Source organism: Scyliorhinus canicula, chromosome 20 (genome assembly GCF_902713615.1).
Source record: "Scyliorhinus canicula chromosome 20, sScyCan1.1, whole genome shotgun sequence".
In the NCBI taxonomy this organism is placed as follows: Eukaryota; Metazoa; Chordata; class Chondrichthyes; order Carcharhiniformes; family Scyliorhinidae; genus Scyliorhinus; species Scyliorhinus canicula.
Genome location: NC_052165.1, coordinates 19,726,703 through 19,743,198, shown reverse-complemented (window position 1 = coordinate 19,743,198; position 16,496 = coordinate 19,726,703). Strand labels below are relative to the sequence as shown.

Here is a 16,496-nt window from a genome sequence, read left to right as displayed (position 1 = left end):
CTACCTCGCTGGTAAGAAGTTCACCCTAGTCACCAACCAATGGTCGGTAACCTTCATGTTCGACAATACACAGCAGGGCAAGATCAAGAACGATAAAATCTTGAGGTGGAGGATCGAACTCTCGACCTATAATTATGATATAGTGTATCGTCCTGGGAAGCTCAACGAGCCCCCAGATGCCCTGTCCCGCGGCACATGCACCAGCGGGCAAGATGACCGACTCCGGGTCATCCACAATGACCTCTGCCACCCAGGGGTCACCCGGCTTCTCCACTACGTCAAGGCCTGCAACCTGCCCTACTCCACCGAGGAGGTCAGAGCCATGACCAGGGACTGCCAAATCTGCGAGGAGTGTAAGCCGCATTTCTATCGACCGGATAAAGCCCACCTGGTGAAGGCATCCCAGCCCTTTGAGAGCCTCAGAGGCCCCTCCTCTCTACCAACTGCAACCCGTATTTCCTCAACGTCGTTGACGAGTTCTCCTACTACCCCTTTGCAATCCCTTGCCCCGACATGACCGCGGCCACCGTCATTAAGGCCGTACATAGTATCTTTACCTTGTTCGGTTTCCCCACTTATGTCCACAGTGACCGGGGCTCCTTGTTTATGAGCGACGAACTGCATCTTTGCACAGCCACGAATGAGACCCCTCATGACCACCTGTTTGTTTTCCCTAGGAAATCCACCTCCAGGGTCTCACTTCGATACTGGCTGAAGACACCAGGGCCCATACTACTCCGGAAACACGTAAGGAGCCATAAGTCCAACTCCCTGGTCGAGAGGGTCCAGCTCCTTCACATCAACCCCCAGTATGCATACCTAGCACACCCCGACAGCCGACAGGATACGGTCTCCCTCCGGGACCTGGCACCCGCAGGATCCCCTACCATCACTTATCCCCCCCCCCAACCTATATTGAACAGCGCCCCCGCCCCTACATGGCATCCACACCCCCTCCTATACCCCCTCCCCCCATCGCCGACCTACAGGGATGAAGCTCCAGAAGACATGCTCCCGGAGTCCACACCTGTGCCCGCATCGACGAGTTCAACACCCATGCCCCCACCGAGGAGTTCGACACCCGTTCCTGCTGCGAAACTAGAGCTCAGGCGATTGTAGCGCACGATCAAGGCACCGGACAGATTCAACCTGTGAGCCCTTCACCCCCGCCGGACTTCAATTTCTTTAACGGGGGTGAATGTGGTGAACGTATTATGGTAACCATTCACCACTGTACTACATTGTACTATGCTGTTGCCCATGTGGGCTCCACCTATGGACCATTGTACTGTACTACACCGATTGTATCATATTGGTGCCCTTGTGGGCTCCGCCCCCTTGAGGGGAGGTATAAAAGAACAGCTGCCTTGTAGGCGGCTCTCAGTGCAGAGCAGTCGCAGGCAGGCACGGTTCTAGTTGATTAAAGCCACTGTTCACTTCAACTCTCTGTCTCGTGTGAATTGATGATCGCATCATTAATAAAAGCTGTAGGTGCAGTCCATTCAGCATATCTCCCCAGTTACCACCACACACTCAAACAGTACATTATTTCAACCAATTGCTTAACCAGATCCAAGATTTACATAGCATATTCACTGGATTAAGTTTGTGTCGCAGCATTTCAGGTAAAAATTTAAGACTTTGTGAAAATCTCAGAATGCAATGTCATAGATCTTGCCAAAGTCTATTTGAGATGTTACTTCCATTTAAAAGTTGCTTGATTATTTTTGTGTAAATAATTTTCAGGTTTGATCTTGATTATCTATTATCTTACTGGTTATCTGTGTAATATTACAAAGTCTATTGATGGCCTGGTTTGCTTTTTCATTTTTTGAACATATATACCATGTTGGCTTGTTTGGCAGGGCCTGCCTTGTATTTATTGACTTAACCATAAACTAATCATGAAATGAGTAAGTGCCAGCCTAATTCAGTTGTCAGAATTGCTGGGCGCGATCGTCTGGTCTCATTATGCCCTCGCTCAAGTGAAACAAGGCCGGGGAGGGTGGGAGAGGCCATAAAGGAGACCCGCGCCAGGCGCCCCAACAGTTCCCGATACAACCGGCCCGCTCCTGTAGGCAAAATCGGGACCTTGCCATAGTGTGACGAGAAACCAATTAGCACCACTTAAGCCCCATTTCCATACAATTAACGAGAGCCACCCCTAATCCAATGACATCCCGTCATTCACTGGCCTCCCCAGCAAGTCGTCACGCTGGCACCGATTAGTACTCCTTTTAAAAAATGTGAACCTGGCAGAAAGTCTCTGTGGGGAGCTGAGGAGGTGAGTAGCCATCCTTGCTCACAGGCAAAGAGCCCGGTGGTGCTGGGCTTCCTGCCTTTGTGCTTGGCGGGGGCTTGGGGACCCTCGGCTGAAGGTGAGGGGAGCTCCGCAGGGGTGGGCCACCATGGGAGGGTGGGGTGGAGCTTGAGGGGGGGGGAGGCAACCACTTGCTGCACCACCATGCCAACCCCTGGATCTTGTGTACCCGTTCCTGGGGCAACCCTTGTCCCTGCCCATCTGCCCCACCAACCACCCATAACACCCACCGAATGCCGAAGCCTCTGGCCGTACGGCTGAAGGCTATTGCTAATAGGGATTTGTCAATCATGGTTAAATGAGCACTTCACACAACCCAAATGGATTCCCGTGGGAAAATGGGCCATGTAGCATGTGGGAGTCATTGCCTAGCATCCCAATCACAGCTTGATGCCTGGACAGTGTGTCAGAACACTACGGGAGGTGACACCATGGACGCAGCAGCCAACATCGAAACACCCAGAGGATGGGAAACAGCTCTGGGGGACATGTCCACGGCCGAAGGGTGGGTGCGTGCCACAGGGAGGGGACCAGCGCCCGGTCTGGTTGACGTTGTGAGCGGGTGTCTGGGGCCTGATGAGGGGGGCCAGATTCGGCTGGGTATGCGTGGGCAGGGAGTTCCAGGTGGGGGTGAGAGGGTTGGGGTGGGGGGGGGGGGGTGATCAGTGGGGGATTGGTGGGTCCAGGGGTGGGATGCATTGCTGTTTGTCAGTCGAACACCTTCTCCCACTTCTTTACAGACATTGAACGCTATGGCAGGGATGGTGGATGCAGAGGTTGCGTTGTGGTGTTTGTACTACGCGATGTGGCCAGCCGGAGAAAGAGGCAACAGCAGTGTCTGCAGAGGCTCGAGGCGGTGGCCCATGAGCCGGACCTCGCCCCACGCCCTGAGGATCCACCGCCCATCAGGCTAGAGGGTGTCCCGCGATGGCCCAAGGTGTACAGGTGCTGCTAGTCCTTTGAACAAATGACGCAGGAGGCTCCGCCTCAACAAGGAGACGCTGTGGCATCTGTGCCATATCCATACGGACTTGGCACCATGTGGAGGAGGAGGACACCTGCTCTCGGTGGCCATCAAGGTCACCACAGCCCTGTTTTACGCTTCGGGATCATTCCAGGGCTCCTGTGGGGACCTGTGTTTCATCTCACAGGCCACAGCCCACAGGTGCATCCGACAGGTCATGAATGCCCTGTATGTCTGGGTGGAAGACTACATCGTTTTTGACATGGACCAAGCCCAGCAACATGCCCAGGCATCCCTGCCCTCTTCGAGGAGCACCCCAGAATGGGCGGCTGGCTATTGGGGAATAAGGGATATCCGCTGAGGCCCAGGCTCATGACTGGAGACCGAAGCGGATACCTGGTACAGCGAGGCCCATGCGGCCACGTGGGTTATCCATGAGCGGTGCATCAGACTCCTCAAGATGCCTTCAGTACACCACCCGGAGGGTTGCTCACTTTGTTGTGGTCTGCTGTGTCCTCCACAGCACAGCAACCTCGCACAGCAGCGGGGCGACGAGCTGGAGGCTAGTGACGAGGAACATGTGGCTATCTCCAAGGAGGAGGAGGACGAGGAGGAGGGGGACTGGAGGACGTGGCTGGTGGGTGACCTGAGGCCCAGCCCGAGGCTGAAGGACCCGCAGCAGCTGTGAGGTCCCGGCAATGTCAGAGGGCCAGGGAGGCCCGCTTCACCTAGGTCATGGCCTGGTTCATCTTCGCATCCTTACCCACCCACCACACCCATTTCCCACCTTCCCAGGGTATGTGTCACATCACTCCAGCGTGCTGAGACTGTGTCGGTACTGTCAGCGGGTCACTGTCGAGGGCAGGGGAGTGATGATAACCTGCAGAGAGCTGGGTGCTGGTGCTCCTCAGCCTATGCCATAGTCTGACCCCTGTCTGTCTGCTGAGTGCTCGCTCACACCCATCACCTGCACATGGGGATGCATTGCGGAAGAAAGTGACAAGGTTTCCTACTGCACAAGGGTGTTTATTGTTCAGTACAGGTCCACACTCTTCCAATGGTGCTGCCGACCCACCCCTCACGCCACCACCCAATCCCTACCTACCCTGTTCCTTCCACCTTGGTGCCCTCAGTTATCCTTGGTGTGCATGGCCTTCGAAGCTCTACCACCACATCGAGATGCCTCCCCAGGGTGCACATCTGAGGTGGGCTTAGCCAGCTGCTTAATCATCCTGTGACCGTCGATGCCCTGGGCGGTCGTCCTCTGAGGGCTCTGGGGCCGGAGGGCCTTGGCTCACCTTTTGATGGCACATGCACAGCCTGTTCCGCCCTGTCCAATGTGCTGACCCCGAGATGCAACCTCATCAGAGGGATGGAACTTGGGAGACCTAGTGGCTTCCATCGCTGCCCCATGGGACGGGTCCGGGTTGGCACTCATCATCCCCTTCTCTGGGTCAGTGCCCATAGGACCCTGGGGGCCACCTTGGGATGGAGTGGGCAGCTGGTTCGAGCAACGGCTGCCCCTGCATTATCTGGCTCTGCCAGCCCTGGACGCACCCTAATGCAAGTACCCTCGCCCTCAGCGATTCTCCTCAGTGACTGGGACACATCTCCCAATGACCAGGCCACGCTTTGCAGTGGCTCGGCAATGCCCATCTGTGACTGGGACAAGCTCTGTAGCGCATCGGCAACCCAATGACAGCACCATTGTGTCAACGTCCTCAGTCACTGGGGAGTGCCAACCCGATCCATCCCATGGGTCGGTGTCGGTGGCCACCAGCTCTCCCAAGTTCTACCCCTCTAATGAGGCCATGTCTCGGGATCAGCACACAGGCCAAGGCACCATGGCTGTGCATGTGCTATCGACAGGTCAGGAAGTAGGACATTGACCTTCTTCCAGCACTGGAGGCCAGTCCTTCTTGTCACACTGCCCGAGCTGGCTGCTGCCTCCTCGTCCCAGGCAGCACTTCCTACCTTGTGGCTCACCCTAGTCCCAGATGGCCATAGGCGCTTTACCCTTTGAGGGGGGGAAGCTGACTGGTTGTGATTTGACTGAGAATCACCATACCTCAGGCGAGGGGCAAGATTGAGACGGTGGGCCTTCATGAATAACCTCAGATCAGCTCCTTAGTTCTGCTGACATTGAGGAAGAGATTATTGTCATTACACCACGCCACTAGGTTCTCTATCTCCCCCCTGTATTCTGAACCATCGTTGAACATAGAACATAGAACAGTACAGCACAGAACAGGCCCTTCGGCCCTCGATGTTGTGCCGAGCAATGATCACCTTACTCAAACCCACGTATCCACCTTATACCCGTAACCCAACAACCCCCCCCCCCCCCCCAACCTTACTTTTTAGGACACTACGGGCAATTTAGCATGGCCAATCCACCTAACCCGCACATCTTTGGACTGTGGGAGGAAACCGGAGCACCCGGAGGAAACCCAAGCACACACGGGGAGGACGTGCAGACTCCGCACAGTGACCTAGCCGGGAACTGAACCTGGGACCCTGGAGCTGTGAAGCATTTATGCTAACCACCATGCTACCGTGCTGCCCTTTAGATTGAGATTCAACCCACTATGGTCATGTCATCAGCAAACTTGTAGATGGAGTTGGAGCCAGATTTTGACACACAGTTGTGTGTGTATTGGGAGTATATTGGAGGGAGATGAAACAGAGCGGTCTGCATTATTTTTCTGGAGTCAGTTACAAAATGGCAGATAACAAAGCATTAATGTTACCAAGGAGGCAAGTTTAGAGACTCTATTTTCAGCTTCTTGTCACCCGTTAATCCTAATTTTGGTTAGTCAAAATTTGCCTGAATTTCGTCCTATTTAGTCAAATTACCGCGAAAGACTTTGCTAAAGTCTAACTATATTACACACCGATTCTCACTCATTTCTTCCGACATTAAATACATTTGATTGGATTGATTGACTGATGTATCTTTTATTCATAAATCTCCTAGCCATGAATAAATAACCATATTACGAGAGTTAGTTTCCTCCATCAGTATTTCATCTGTAAACTTGGCTGACTATCACAGGGTTGCCACACTGAAGAACATCTGTGAGAAGAATTTAATTTGCTTTCTTAATCAGGACATATGGATGTCCGCCTGGTGCAAAATATATTCAGCTTAAATATTTGCACTGTATTTATCCTAAACTTTCAGTATTGAGTGGAATGAATGTGGATTCATCCACCAACTGCTTTTATTGCTAGTTGGAGAAATAGAATGATCACTAGATTGCACTTTTTGAAAATAAAACAACGGCAGACTTTTACCAGCCCATTGGAAACAGGCTAGGCGATGGGAGGATGGGAAAACGTTGACGAAAGGCATGGGGAGGGGGAGCCCAACATGTTTACAGAAAGCAGGCGGCCAATTTACGACATGAAATGGCTATTTGATGGTAATTTTCTGAGGCTTCTATCATTTTGCTTTTGAATTTATTTTCAAACATAACTATTTATCTACATCTTAGGTTTTAAAAATGTTGATTCTGATCATTACATAGCATTACTGGAGCTGATGGGCTGGTTTAGCGCAGGGCTAAATCGCTGGCTTTGAAAGCAGACCAAGGCAGGCCAGCAGCACGGTTCAATTCCCGTACCAGCCTCCCCAAACAGGCGCTGGAATGTGGCGACTAGGGGCTTTTCACAGTAACTTCATTGAAGCCTACTCGTGACAATAAGCAATTTTCATTTCATTTCAAATATCTTTCATTGTCACCACATGGTAGAAATAGTGGCTTTTTCTTCCCGGGCAGGGACGGCACTTGGTCCTTAATCATTTAATTGGCTCTTCTTCAGGTTTAAGGTCCTTTGTGTCTGGAAGAAACACGGCACTACATGGGTGACCACCTATACTGCCAGTAGTATCATCGATCCCAAAAATGGCTGATGTTCCCTAATTTTAGGTTTGGGCATTCACCTTTGGGCAGTTGCTGGCTACAATCATTCACGTGATGATCTTAATCATAGATCATTCATATGATCATCTTAGCCATAGTCATGCCTAATGTATGTGCCATGTATCTAAGCATTACAGAGGATCCCGCCAACTTTGGGCGTGTCACAATTTGAAATTTTAACCACCCTATAGTTTAACTTCCACCAACATTTGTTGAAAACAAATGCAAAATATTGATTTAATTAATCCACCCTATCTTCAATCATTCAAAATTGGAAAGGAAGAAACCGCATTTATATTCTGTCTTTCATAACCTCAGGGCATCTTAAAGCGACTAGTGGCAAACAAATTATTTTTGAAGAGTAGTCACACAGGTCAAAGGTAAGCATACCCAGCTGCAGAAAACAGAGGCGGCCGCCACCCCTGAGGACAAGGAGGGAGCCTCAGAGGGTGAACCATCATATTGTTCTCCCACACCTTCCACCAACACCGATGCTCTCAAGTTGGTGAGTGTGTGTTCGTTCACAAGTAGATCTGGGATCATAACCTGGTGAGTACCACAGACACGCTTGAGCAGCTGATGGAGTCTGTGGCAGTCTCAGGCACTGACACTGCTGCGAGGACCGGCGATGCTAAATCTCAGGCTGAAGATGTGTCCCTGGAGTGGTCAGCAAGGTGACAGATACACAGGTACTGGCACTACATCAGGAGGTGAAGGAACATCTGGCAGAGGCTGTGACCCAGGAGACTCCTACAAGTGCAAGAGGCCCTCAATTTACCGGGACTCTCTAGGCTTCAGGCAACCAGTAGATTGTGGCCAAGGTCATCCCAAACCACAGCGCAGCAAGATTAGAAGTTCAGCTGAAAGTAGAAAGCAAAGATTTAAGAGCGCATGGAATAAGTTTAAGATGAGGACTTGGCTGCACTTGGGGTTCGAGGGTTACTTTCTTTTTTGAATTATGAAGCCTTAAAAATGATTAAAACCATTAAATTTCTAATGTGTTGACGCCTGAATTTCCTCGCACCTCTTGGCAGCCGTTTGGACTTCAGGACCACTGTGACTCCGCAAAGGGTTTGACGCGTGGGAGCACACAGTGAGATTGTCCCTTCCATTAGGGCCAGGTAAATGGCTAAGTTAACGAAGGAGGCGTTACTAGGTTTAATCAGTAGTGATTTTTATTGCACTGCGTGGATCTGTCACTAAGGATCACATGGATCGTGTCTTTATTAATATTTCCAAGCATACCTAGTGTGTAAGGCATAGCCTGTGGTCCCCATGGCTGCACAGAAATCTGCATCTGGTCATCATTTTGATCCATCTATTCATAGGCAGATCAATCTCCTCATTATTGTGCTCCTCAATAACTCCAGGTTGTTTAAGGCACAGCACACCACGCTCCAGGTTGTTTAAGGCACAGTACACCACAATGATTGCTATTGGAGATGCTTGCTGGAGCATACTTTAGGTCTCCATCAGACCGATCTGAACTGCATCTATAAAATCCCTATGGCCTGCTTGATGTTCGAGCTGTGCCATGGCAACTGTTATTTCTCACTTTTGTATCGGAGCTAGGGTTCTTCACAGGCGTTAGCAGGCACATCTTCAGTGAGTAGCCTTTGTCATCGAGTATTCATCATTGGAGGTGCAGTGAGTGTCTGAAAAGGTCAATGGGACTGCTTTCGTATGTAGGTGCTATGGCTGCTACCAAGGTACCAAACATATGCCTGAAGGAAATGTTTGCAGATCAGTTGTACATTGAGCGAGTGGAATTCTTTGTTACACATGCAACATTTAGAAAATTGTTACGTTTTGGGACTGTGTCTTTAATTTAAGGCAAAATGGGGGAAGTAAAGATTCATGTTATCTGATCTGAATTCTGTGGATAACAAGCCTTGACTGGGAAGAAGTTGCAAGATATTTACAATGAACTGAGCTGCTGTGCTAATGTGGAGAGACTATTAGTCCCCAAGTCCCAGAATCGTGTTTGGAATGCCAGGTTTTATTATCAGTTCTCCTTTAAACTGTCTATTTAATTCCAAGATAGAATGGAGTTGGGGTCTAGAGGATAGCTGATTAGCTGGATAAAAGCCCAATGTAATTCACGTTGCCGTGGAGATGTGCTTTGAGAGAGTCAATATGAAGGCACGGTAGGATCAGGGTTCAGATTTTCAAAACGTATCAGGGAGCCTCAATGACGTTGTCAGTCGAGAACGAGCAGAGAGATGGAGGCAATACGTCGCTATTTAACAGCACGCAGAATTTGGGTGGGAGTTGCACTTGGATTGAAGAGACCAAGTCTATGAGGGGTTGAACAAGGCTGGAATATGTGGCTAGGTTTGGCCAGACGGAAGAATCTCCAATTTGTTCTTCACCATGAAATTCAATTCTGTGATTAGGAAAAGAAACGGACGCAAGTCCTCAGGAACTATGAATCACCTTAGACTAGTTCCTGGAGAATGATGAGTTCACTTAAGGGGTACAGGAAGTATGACCATGGGGCGGGGGGGGGGGGGGGGGGGGGGGGTCAGTTGTTTTAAATGTTAACGGGAAATGTTTTCATAATTTAAAGTTGTCACCTGGAATATTTTAGTTTGTTACGATAAAACTTGAAATCTTGACGTGTAATCTTTTCAGTCACCGGAAGTTTGATTTTTTTCAAGTTATTGGCCTCCATGGAAATTACAACATTGACTGTCGGAGCATTGATGGCCACATGCCTGCAGTTGATGACAGTCTGCACCTGGTGGAATCCAGAGAAGACCTCAAATCTAATGGGCCTTTTTATTGACTATCAGCATCAGTGCAAAGGCGCTGGTGCTGGCTGTCCCTCTTGAACTTGCATCGGTGACCAACTTAATGCAGCGAAATGCCGAAGACGAGAAGATCTCACACATAAACCCTTCAAGTGATATAGAGACATGGAAGTTCAACCCCGCAGACACTGAGGTTCATATTGTTCTTTAGCATGGCACACATCTCCGTAATGGCATCCCCAGAGAGACACGGTCCTTGGCGACACTGCTACTTTGACATCAAAAGGTAGCTGACCCATGGTGTATATTACCGTCTCTGGTGGGGAATTTTCTCTCCATGCTGAAGACTGATTTGCATGTCCGCTGTGCCCTTTCCCTCCCCCTTCCAAGGCCGGCACTCCTGCTGTCCCTCTGTTGGTATCTTTCTGCATGTTGCTGCAGCTCTCTTCCTCTCTGCTGCTCATTCCCACTGGATGACTCAAGCATGAATGAACAAGTCAATGGCCTGTAGATTCATTCAGCTTCCGGGGGCACTTCCCAGCCTTTTTTCTACTCACAAAAGTGCCAGCACCGATATGTCACTCTGGCAGTATGCCCTCCAGCTCTGGCACCGTTTCCCTTTCTCTATACCCAATGCTCGCTATGTTGCATCCTCTGTGCTCACGATGGCTGCCATTTGTATCCCGAACTAACCTGCTTGCTCTCCGTCTGGTTATACCTGGCGAGGCAGTGAAACCCCATAAGTACGTGCAAGCCTGGAAAAATCTGAAAACCCTTGTAAAATACAAGTTAATTGCCTTTCCAATCAGCCTGCCCGCCTCGTGGAAGTGCGGCGTCTTCCGCCATACCTTTCCCCCTTTGCAATATTCAGAGACAGCGAGAAGGCTTCTGTCTCGTCGTCTTCCCATCAGATATTGTGACCCCTCCAGCCTCTTAGCCCACCTCCAAAGTACAGGAACAATTCAGCCCCATATCTATGGAGTGGGGCAAGAGTGCTTTCACTGAGCCAAGGCTGAAACAATATTGCATACTTTCATTGGAGAAGCCCTACCGTCTCTTTAACTATTTGTTTGTCTTTTTGATGCATAAGAAACTATTATTACTATTTCCTTTTATATCAGTCTTACATAGTTTTACATAGAATTTACAGTGCAGAAGGAGGCCATTCAGCCCATCGAGTCTGCATCGGCTCTTGGAAAGAGCACCCTACCCAAGGTCAACACCTCCACCCTATCCCCATAACCCAGTAACCCCACCCAACACTAAGGGCAATTTTGGACACTAAGGGCAATTTAGCCTGGCCAATCCACCTAACCTGCACATCGGGGCAGCAGGTTAGCATGGTGGTTAGCATAAATGCTTCACAGCTCCAGGGTCCCAGGTTCGATTCCCGGCCTGTTCTGTGCTGTACTGTTCTATGTCTATCTTTGGACTGTGGGAGGAAACAGGAGCACCCGGAGGAAACCCACGCACACACGGGGAGGATGTGCAGACTCCACACAGACAGTGACCCAAGCCGGAATCGAACCTGGGATCCTGGAGCTGTGAAGCGATTGTGCTATCCACAATGCTGCCCTTAAAAACAATATTTTAAAATGAATTTGGAGTACCCAATTATTATTTTTTCAATTAAGTGACAATTTAGCATGGCCAATCCACCTAACCTACACATCTTTGGGTTGTGGGGGTGAAACCCATGCAACATTGGAAGAATGTGCAAACTCCACACAAACAGTGACCCAGGTCTGGGATTCGAACCCTTGTACTCAGCGCTTGTACCCACTACTAACCGCTGCGCCACATGCCATCCTCTTCTGCCGCGTTTCCATTTTGCCCTTCTAATTTTACTTTCTACCTTCCCATTGCACATTTGAATGAGAGCTCTAACCTTATTTATTGTATGCTTTCAAGTTTCAATTCAGTTTTCAAACTCAATACTTTGATACACCTGATTGTTACCTCATAGGAATGCATTTATTTAGTCATCTATGCCTTTCATGTTTAAAATTTGCCATAGTCGATCAGTAAAACTATTTGACCACTTTTCCGCTTAGTTTAGTTTTGTTGCATTTTATCTTGCTGAATTTTTGTCTCTTGAGCTCTCCAGCGCTCTCATTAACTCTCCATTATTGTTTTCAACACTTAGAATGAACCGAACAATGTTAAGATCTTTATTTCTCAAACATACTTTTATTTTCTCATGCTTTGTCTCACCTGATTTCCCAGAACCAAGTCAAACTGTGCTTATCTCCGTTTTGGGCAAGCAGTATTTTGGGTGTATCCCAAAAAAACAACTTCGAACATAGTTGGATTCCTAAATTCCTAAAAAGAAATAGGGAGGTAACGGTTGCTTCTTACACAAGAAAAGACCAGAATTCCAGGTGCATTGCGATTGATTCATATTTTTATTTCCGGTAGCGCATTACACCTTTCACATTTGGCAATCGGAAATATTACTCTCCAGTAATTTTATTTGGTAGCTGTTCATTTTTTTCTGACCAGTGGCGACCCATCCCCCAGGTTTCAATATTGAAACCACACCTGAAAAATGCCGACCCAAATTTTGATCGCGCGTTATATGCGTTCTCTCTGTATATATCTGAATTCTTCTGCTCATCCATATTTAATAATAGTATGTTGTTAACCCGAGCTGGATTAGCCACACACTGCGACAGTGACATGAGTTTGCAGGCGATTCCATAAAATAATACCAGTTTTTAGGGAACAAGATAAAGTCTTACATAATCTTATATGCTGCACGTATCGTCATTACTTTTGGAGATAGGTCGTGTTGGAGACAAATTTGTATCATTAGAACACGGTGATTTGCACCATTCTTTAACAATGCAACTATGAAGTGGTGAGAGTGAAGTGGCTGTTGTCCCACCCCTCCCTGGTATCCGAAGTCTCTGTTATTTGACATTCCAGACTGCAAAAAAAAACATTATTGTGCTTATTGTTTTGTATTCTCTTAATTCGCGCGGTTTGCAACAGCCTTCTGACATACCGACTGTTGTTGCTTCTGTTCGTTCCTCTGCCAGCTGATGCTTCCCTCTTATCGTACTGACTGAATGCCCTACCTGTTTGCAAATTAAAGAGCAGCAAACGCCCCGGCCATGCATGTTGGATGAATTCTAATGCATGCACACAACACTTGGGATCCATACTTAACAATGACATCATTGTTCAGAAGGCATGCAGCTGCTTTAGAGGGCGCTCACAGAGCGGTGATATTTACGGATGTTACAGATTTTCCACCGTAGTGATCCAGGGAGTGGCGCCCCCCCCCCCCCCCCCCATCCCCTTGCTTTCCCTGCCTCTCGTTAAATCTGAACCCTGCAGAACCAAGGCGGTATATTACAATACCACCCCCCCCCCGCCCCCTTCATCACCCCCGCCGACAGCACACGCTTTCTTTCGCAGCAGCAGTAACAAAAAAAAATCATGTCACACATTCCCCAGCAGAAAATAAAAGCCAATCCGGCTCACGGCTGGCCGCCGCTGGCAGAGGAAAGGGAGAGGCTGAACAGCTGGGTGGGAGTGCAGGTTTGCAACCTGCTCGGGAGCTGACAGCTTCCCACTGTGGCGGGGGGAGAGGGGGAGAGGGGGGGGGGGGGGGGGGGGGTTGCATGAGGTAATGCCGAATAAAACTCTGCATCCGCCCAGATTGGTGAGGGTATAATGTGCATACGGTTCACCATCACATGTTGCACACACACACACATACACACATGCTCGGCCACACACACACACACGCGCGCGCGCGTATGTATATAAACGGGATGCCTGCCGAGTAAGGTGAGTAAAAATGCAATACATTCCACAGTTCCAAAGAGCCGCCTGAGTCAATGATTCGATTTTTTTTAAATTAAAAAAGAAAGACGTGCACAGACGCGATGGGGGGGGGGGGGGGGGGGGATTATATGAGGATTGCAGAAGCCCCCTCCCCTGTTTGGGATGTGGCTGTGGGCTCGAGCGCCGCTGTGCCCGTCACCCGGCGCGCGCCACCCGGCTCCAGCCTGCAACTTGCCCGCTTCCAGTCAGACCGCTCCACCTATATATATATATACACACATTAGAATCATTATCGAGTGATTATTCTGTACCTCCCTCTCAAAGTGATTCCACATCGATCTCTCCCCCCCCCCCCCCTCCCCAGTCTCTTCGCGATAACTGAAGCGGGCGGAGAAAGGGAAGAAGGGACCAATCGCTGGAGCCGCTGCGGCGCCTCCGTCCCCGCCACCGTTACCGGCAGCGCCGCGCGACCCTGGCTTTCAATTTTTTTAAAAAGAAACGGAAAATAACCGCCCCGGAGAGAATGTGAGCGGGGAAATGCGCAGGAGCCAGACGACAGCAGCGGGTCCGCTGCGGTTGTCATTTCTGAAAAGGGAAAGGACCGAGAGAGTTAAAAATAAATAAATAAATGATCGTACAAAGGGGGGTGGGGGCATCAAGCGACGGGGAAGTGCCGGCGCTGTTAGGATGCCACTTGGACGGAGGAGGAATGGCGAGCTGAACTGTGTACCCTTTGGCGTGTGTATGTTTGCATGTGTGTGGCCCCTGGGTCCTGATTTGGTTTGATTCTGTTTGTTTTCGGCTGGAAGCTTCCCCCGGCCCGGCCGCCAGCCCGGCGAGGCTCGGACTCGGCCCCACCATGATGTGTGAGGTGATGCCCACCATCAGCGAGGACACCCTCAGCCAGAGGGGCTCCCAGAGCAGCTCGGAGGACTCCAATTTCGAGCAGCTGATGGTCAACATGCTGGACGAACGCGACCGGCTGCTCGACACCCTGCGGGAGACCCAGGAGAGCTTGGCGCTGGCACAGGGCAAACTCCAGGATGTCATCTACGACAGGGACTCTCTGCAACGCCAGCTTAACTCTGCGCTGCCCCAGGTAGGCACCTCCGACTTTTGAAAGCGATGCTTAAAAAAAAATACATCTCCAGTAACTGACAAGCAATGTCCATCACTGCAACTGTGGAGCCATCTTTCCGCTTCTTGATTTTGCGTAAAGATTCTTATGTCATGACTTTTACCACCAGGTGGATCTAGATGTTTGCATTAGGTTTTTTGAAGTCGGTGCATGAGGTGTTGCTGTGCAGTACCCATTGAATTTGCCAATGAGGTACAATTTGGCAGGTGTATGTTACTATATGCAATGGTTTAAAGGGGGATGAAGAAAAGATGGCCAATCTATTAATTTTAAACTGCATTCTATTTATAGATCTAGTCTCTCGTCTGGTTCACTGATTTTTCTTTTCATAGGCAAACTGTTTTTGCCGTTTGAAAACACAGCGTACAACTCCAATATTTATTTGGTCCATAACTTACCATTAGATAAATAATTAAATTGTGATATTTTGTTTGATAAATATGAAATTATTCTCAAAGTCCATAATATGTAGTCGTGAAAATATACTGTGCAGCCATAAACAATTAAACAGTTCGAAATGTTAACTTAAACACTGACCAAGTTTTCACTTTTTAATGCTTACCTATTGTATGAATCATGTCATGATAAAATAGTGGACTGAATTAAAAGTTCCTGCAATTTTGTAGAATTCTCATGCAATTGTTTCATGGTAGTTCTTTGCAAAAGTAATAGACACACAACATCTATTATACTTGTGATTGTTTTGGCATTGTTTTAACTAAAATCTTGTGAAAAATGAAGACGCATTCAGAAGGAAGGTAGTCAAAGTTGAAATCACACTGAAACACACTAAAGATTTGAAGCACTGATACAGATATTTCACATAGGATCTTATTTTGAAGTATCTCAAATTATTAAGAAAATAAACCCAATCATGAATGTTTTATTGAATTCTAGAACTTAACAGCAAACTATGTTAGTGTCCAGAGTGTACATTTAATTGGCATGAGACTTTCTGAAGAGGAGAATCAATTTGGAAAGATGTACAACTGTAATTTCGAATTTAGAGAAGAATTACATCTGAAATAATTGAGATGTATTATTAAATAACACCAAAAAAGACAATTTTATTTAGTTTATACCCATGGTCTTTTACCAGTGCTAATGTATTGAAACTGCATTGCATAAAATAAGGATTGCCTGAAGCATGATTGTATTTCAGTATAGCATGCTGTTGTGAGCCATATGAGCCATAGCGCGCCTTTTAAAATTTAATTTGTATTTAGTGGGTCATATGTCCACTTTTGAAACTATAGTGGAATAAAATGGAATAAAATGTGGAAAAGTGTGAGGTTATGCACTTTGGTAGGAAGAATAGAAGCACAGACCATTTTCTAAATGGGGAAATGCTTCTGAAATTCAAACGCAAAGTGACTTGGGAGTCCTTGTTCAGTATTATCATCAGGTTAACATGTAGGTTCAGTTGGTAGATAGGAAGACAAATGCAATATGTTAGCATTCATTTCAAGAGAGCTAGAATACATTCATTTCTAGAGGGCTAGAATACAAGAGCGGGAATGTACTGCTGAGGCTGTATAAGACGCTGGTGAAGCCCCATTGGAATATTGTGAGCAGTTTTCGGCCCCGCTTCTAAGGAAGG

The 16,496-nt window shown here is 48.3% G+C and overlaps 1 protein-coding gene across 7 annotated transcripts in view; it reads left to right on the top strand.

The window, feature by feature from the left end:
* Positions 1-13,635: 13,635 nt before the first annotated feature.
* ppfia2 (PTPRF interacting protein alpha 2) overlaps positions 13,636-16,496 on the top strand; it is a 511,344-nt gene continuing 508,483 nt past the window's right edge. For 4 of the 7 annotated variants that reach the window (XM_038781075.1, XM_038781073.1, XM_038781074.1 and 1 more), the window contains exon 1: positions 14,618-14,857. In XM_038781075.1, the coding sequence (XP_038637003.1) occupies positions 14,618-14,857 (240 nt within the window). Of the gene's footprint in view, positions 13,762-14,163; positions 14,858-16,496 lie in introns of those variants that run through there. The other 3 variants (XM_038781076.1, XM_038781071.1, XM_038781072.1) reach the window with 2 other exon arrangements.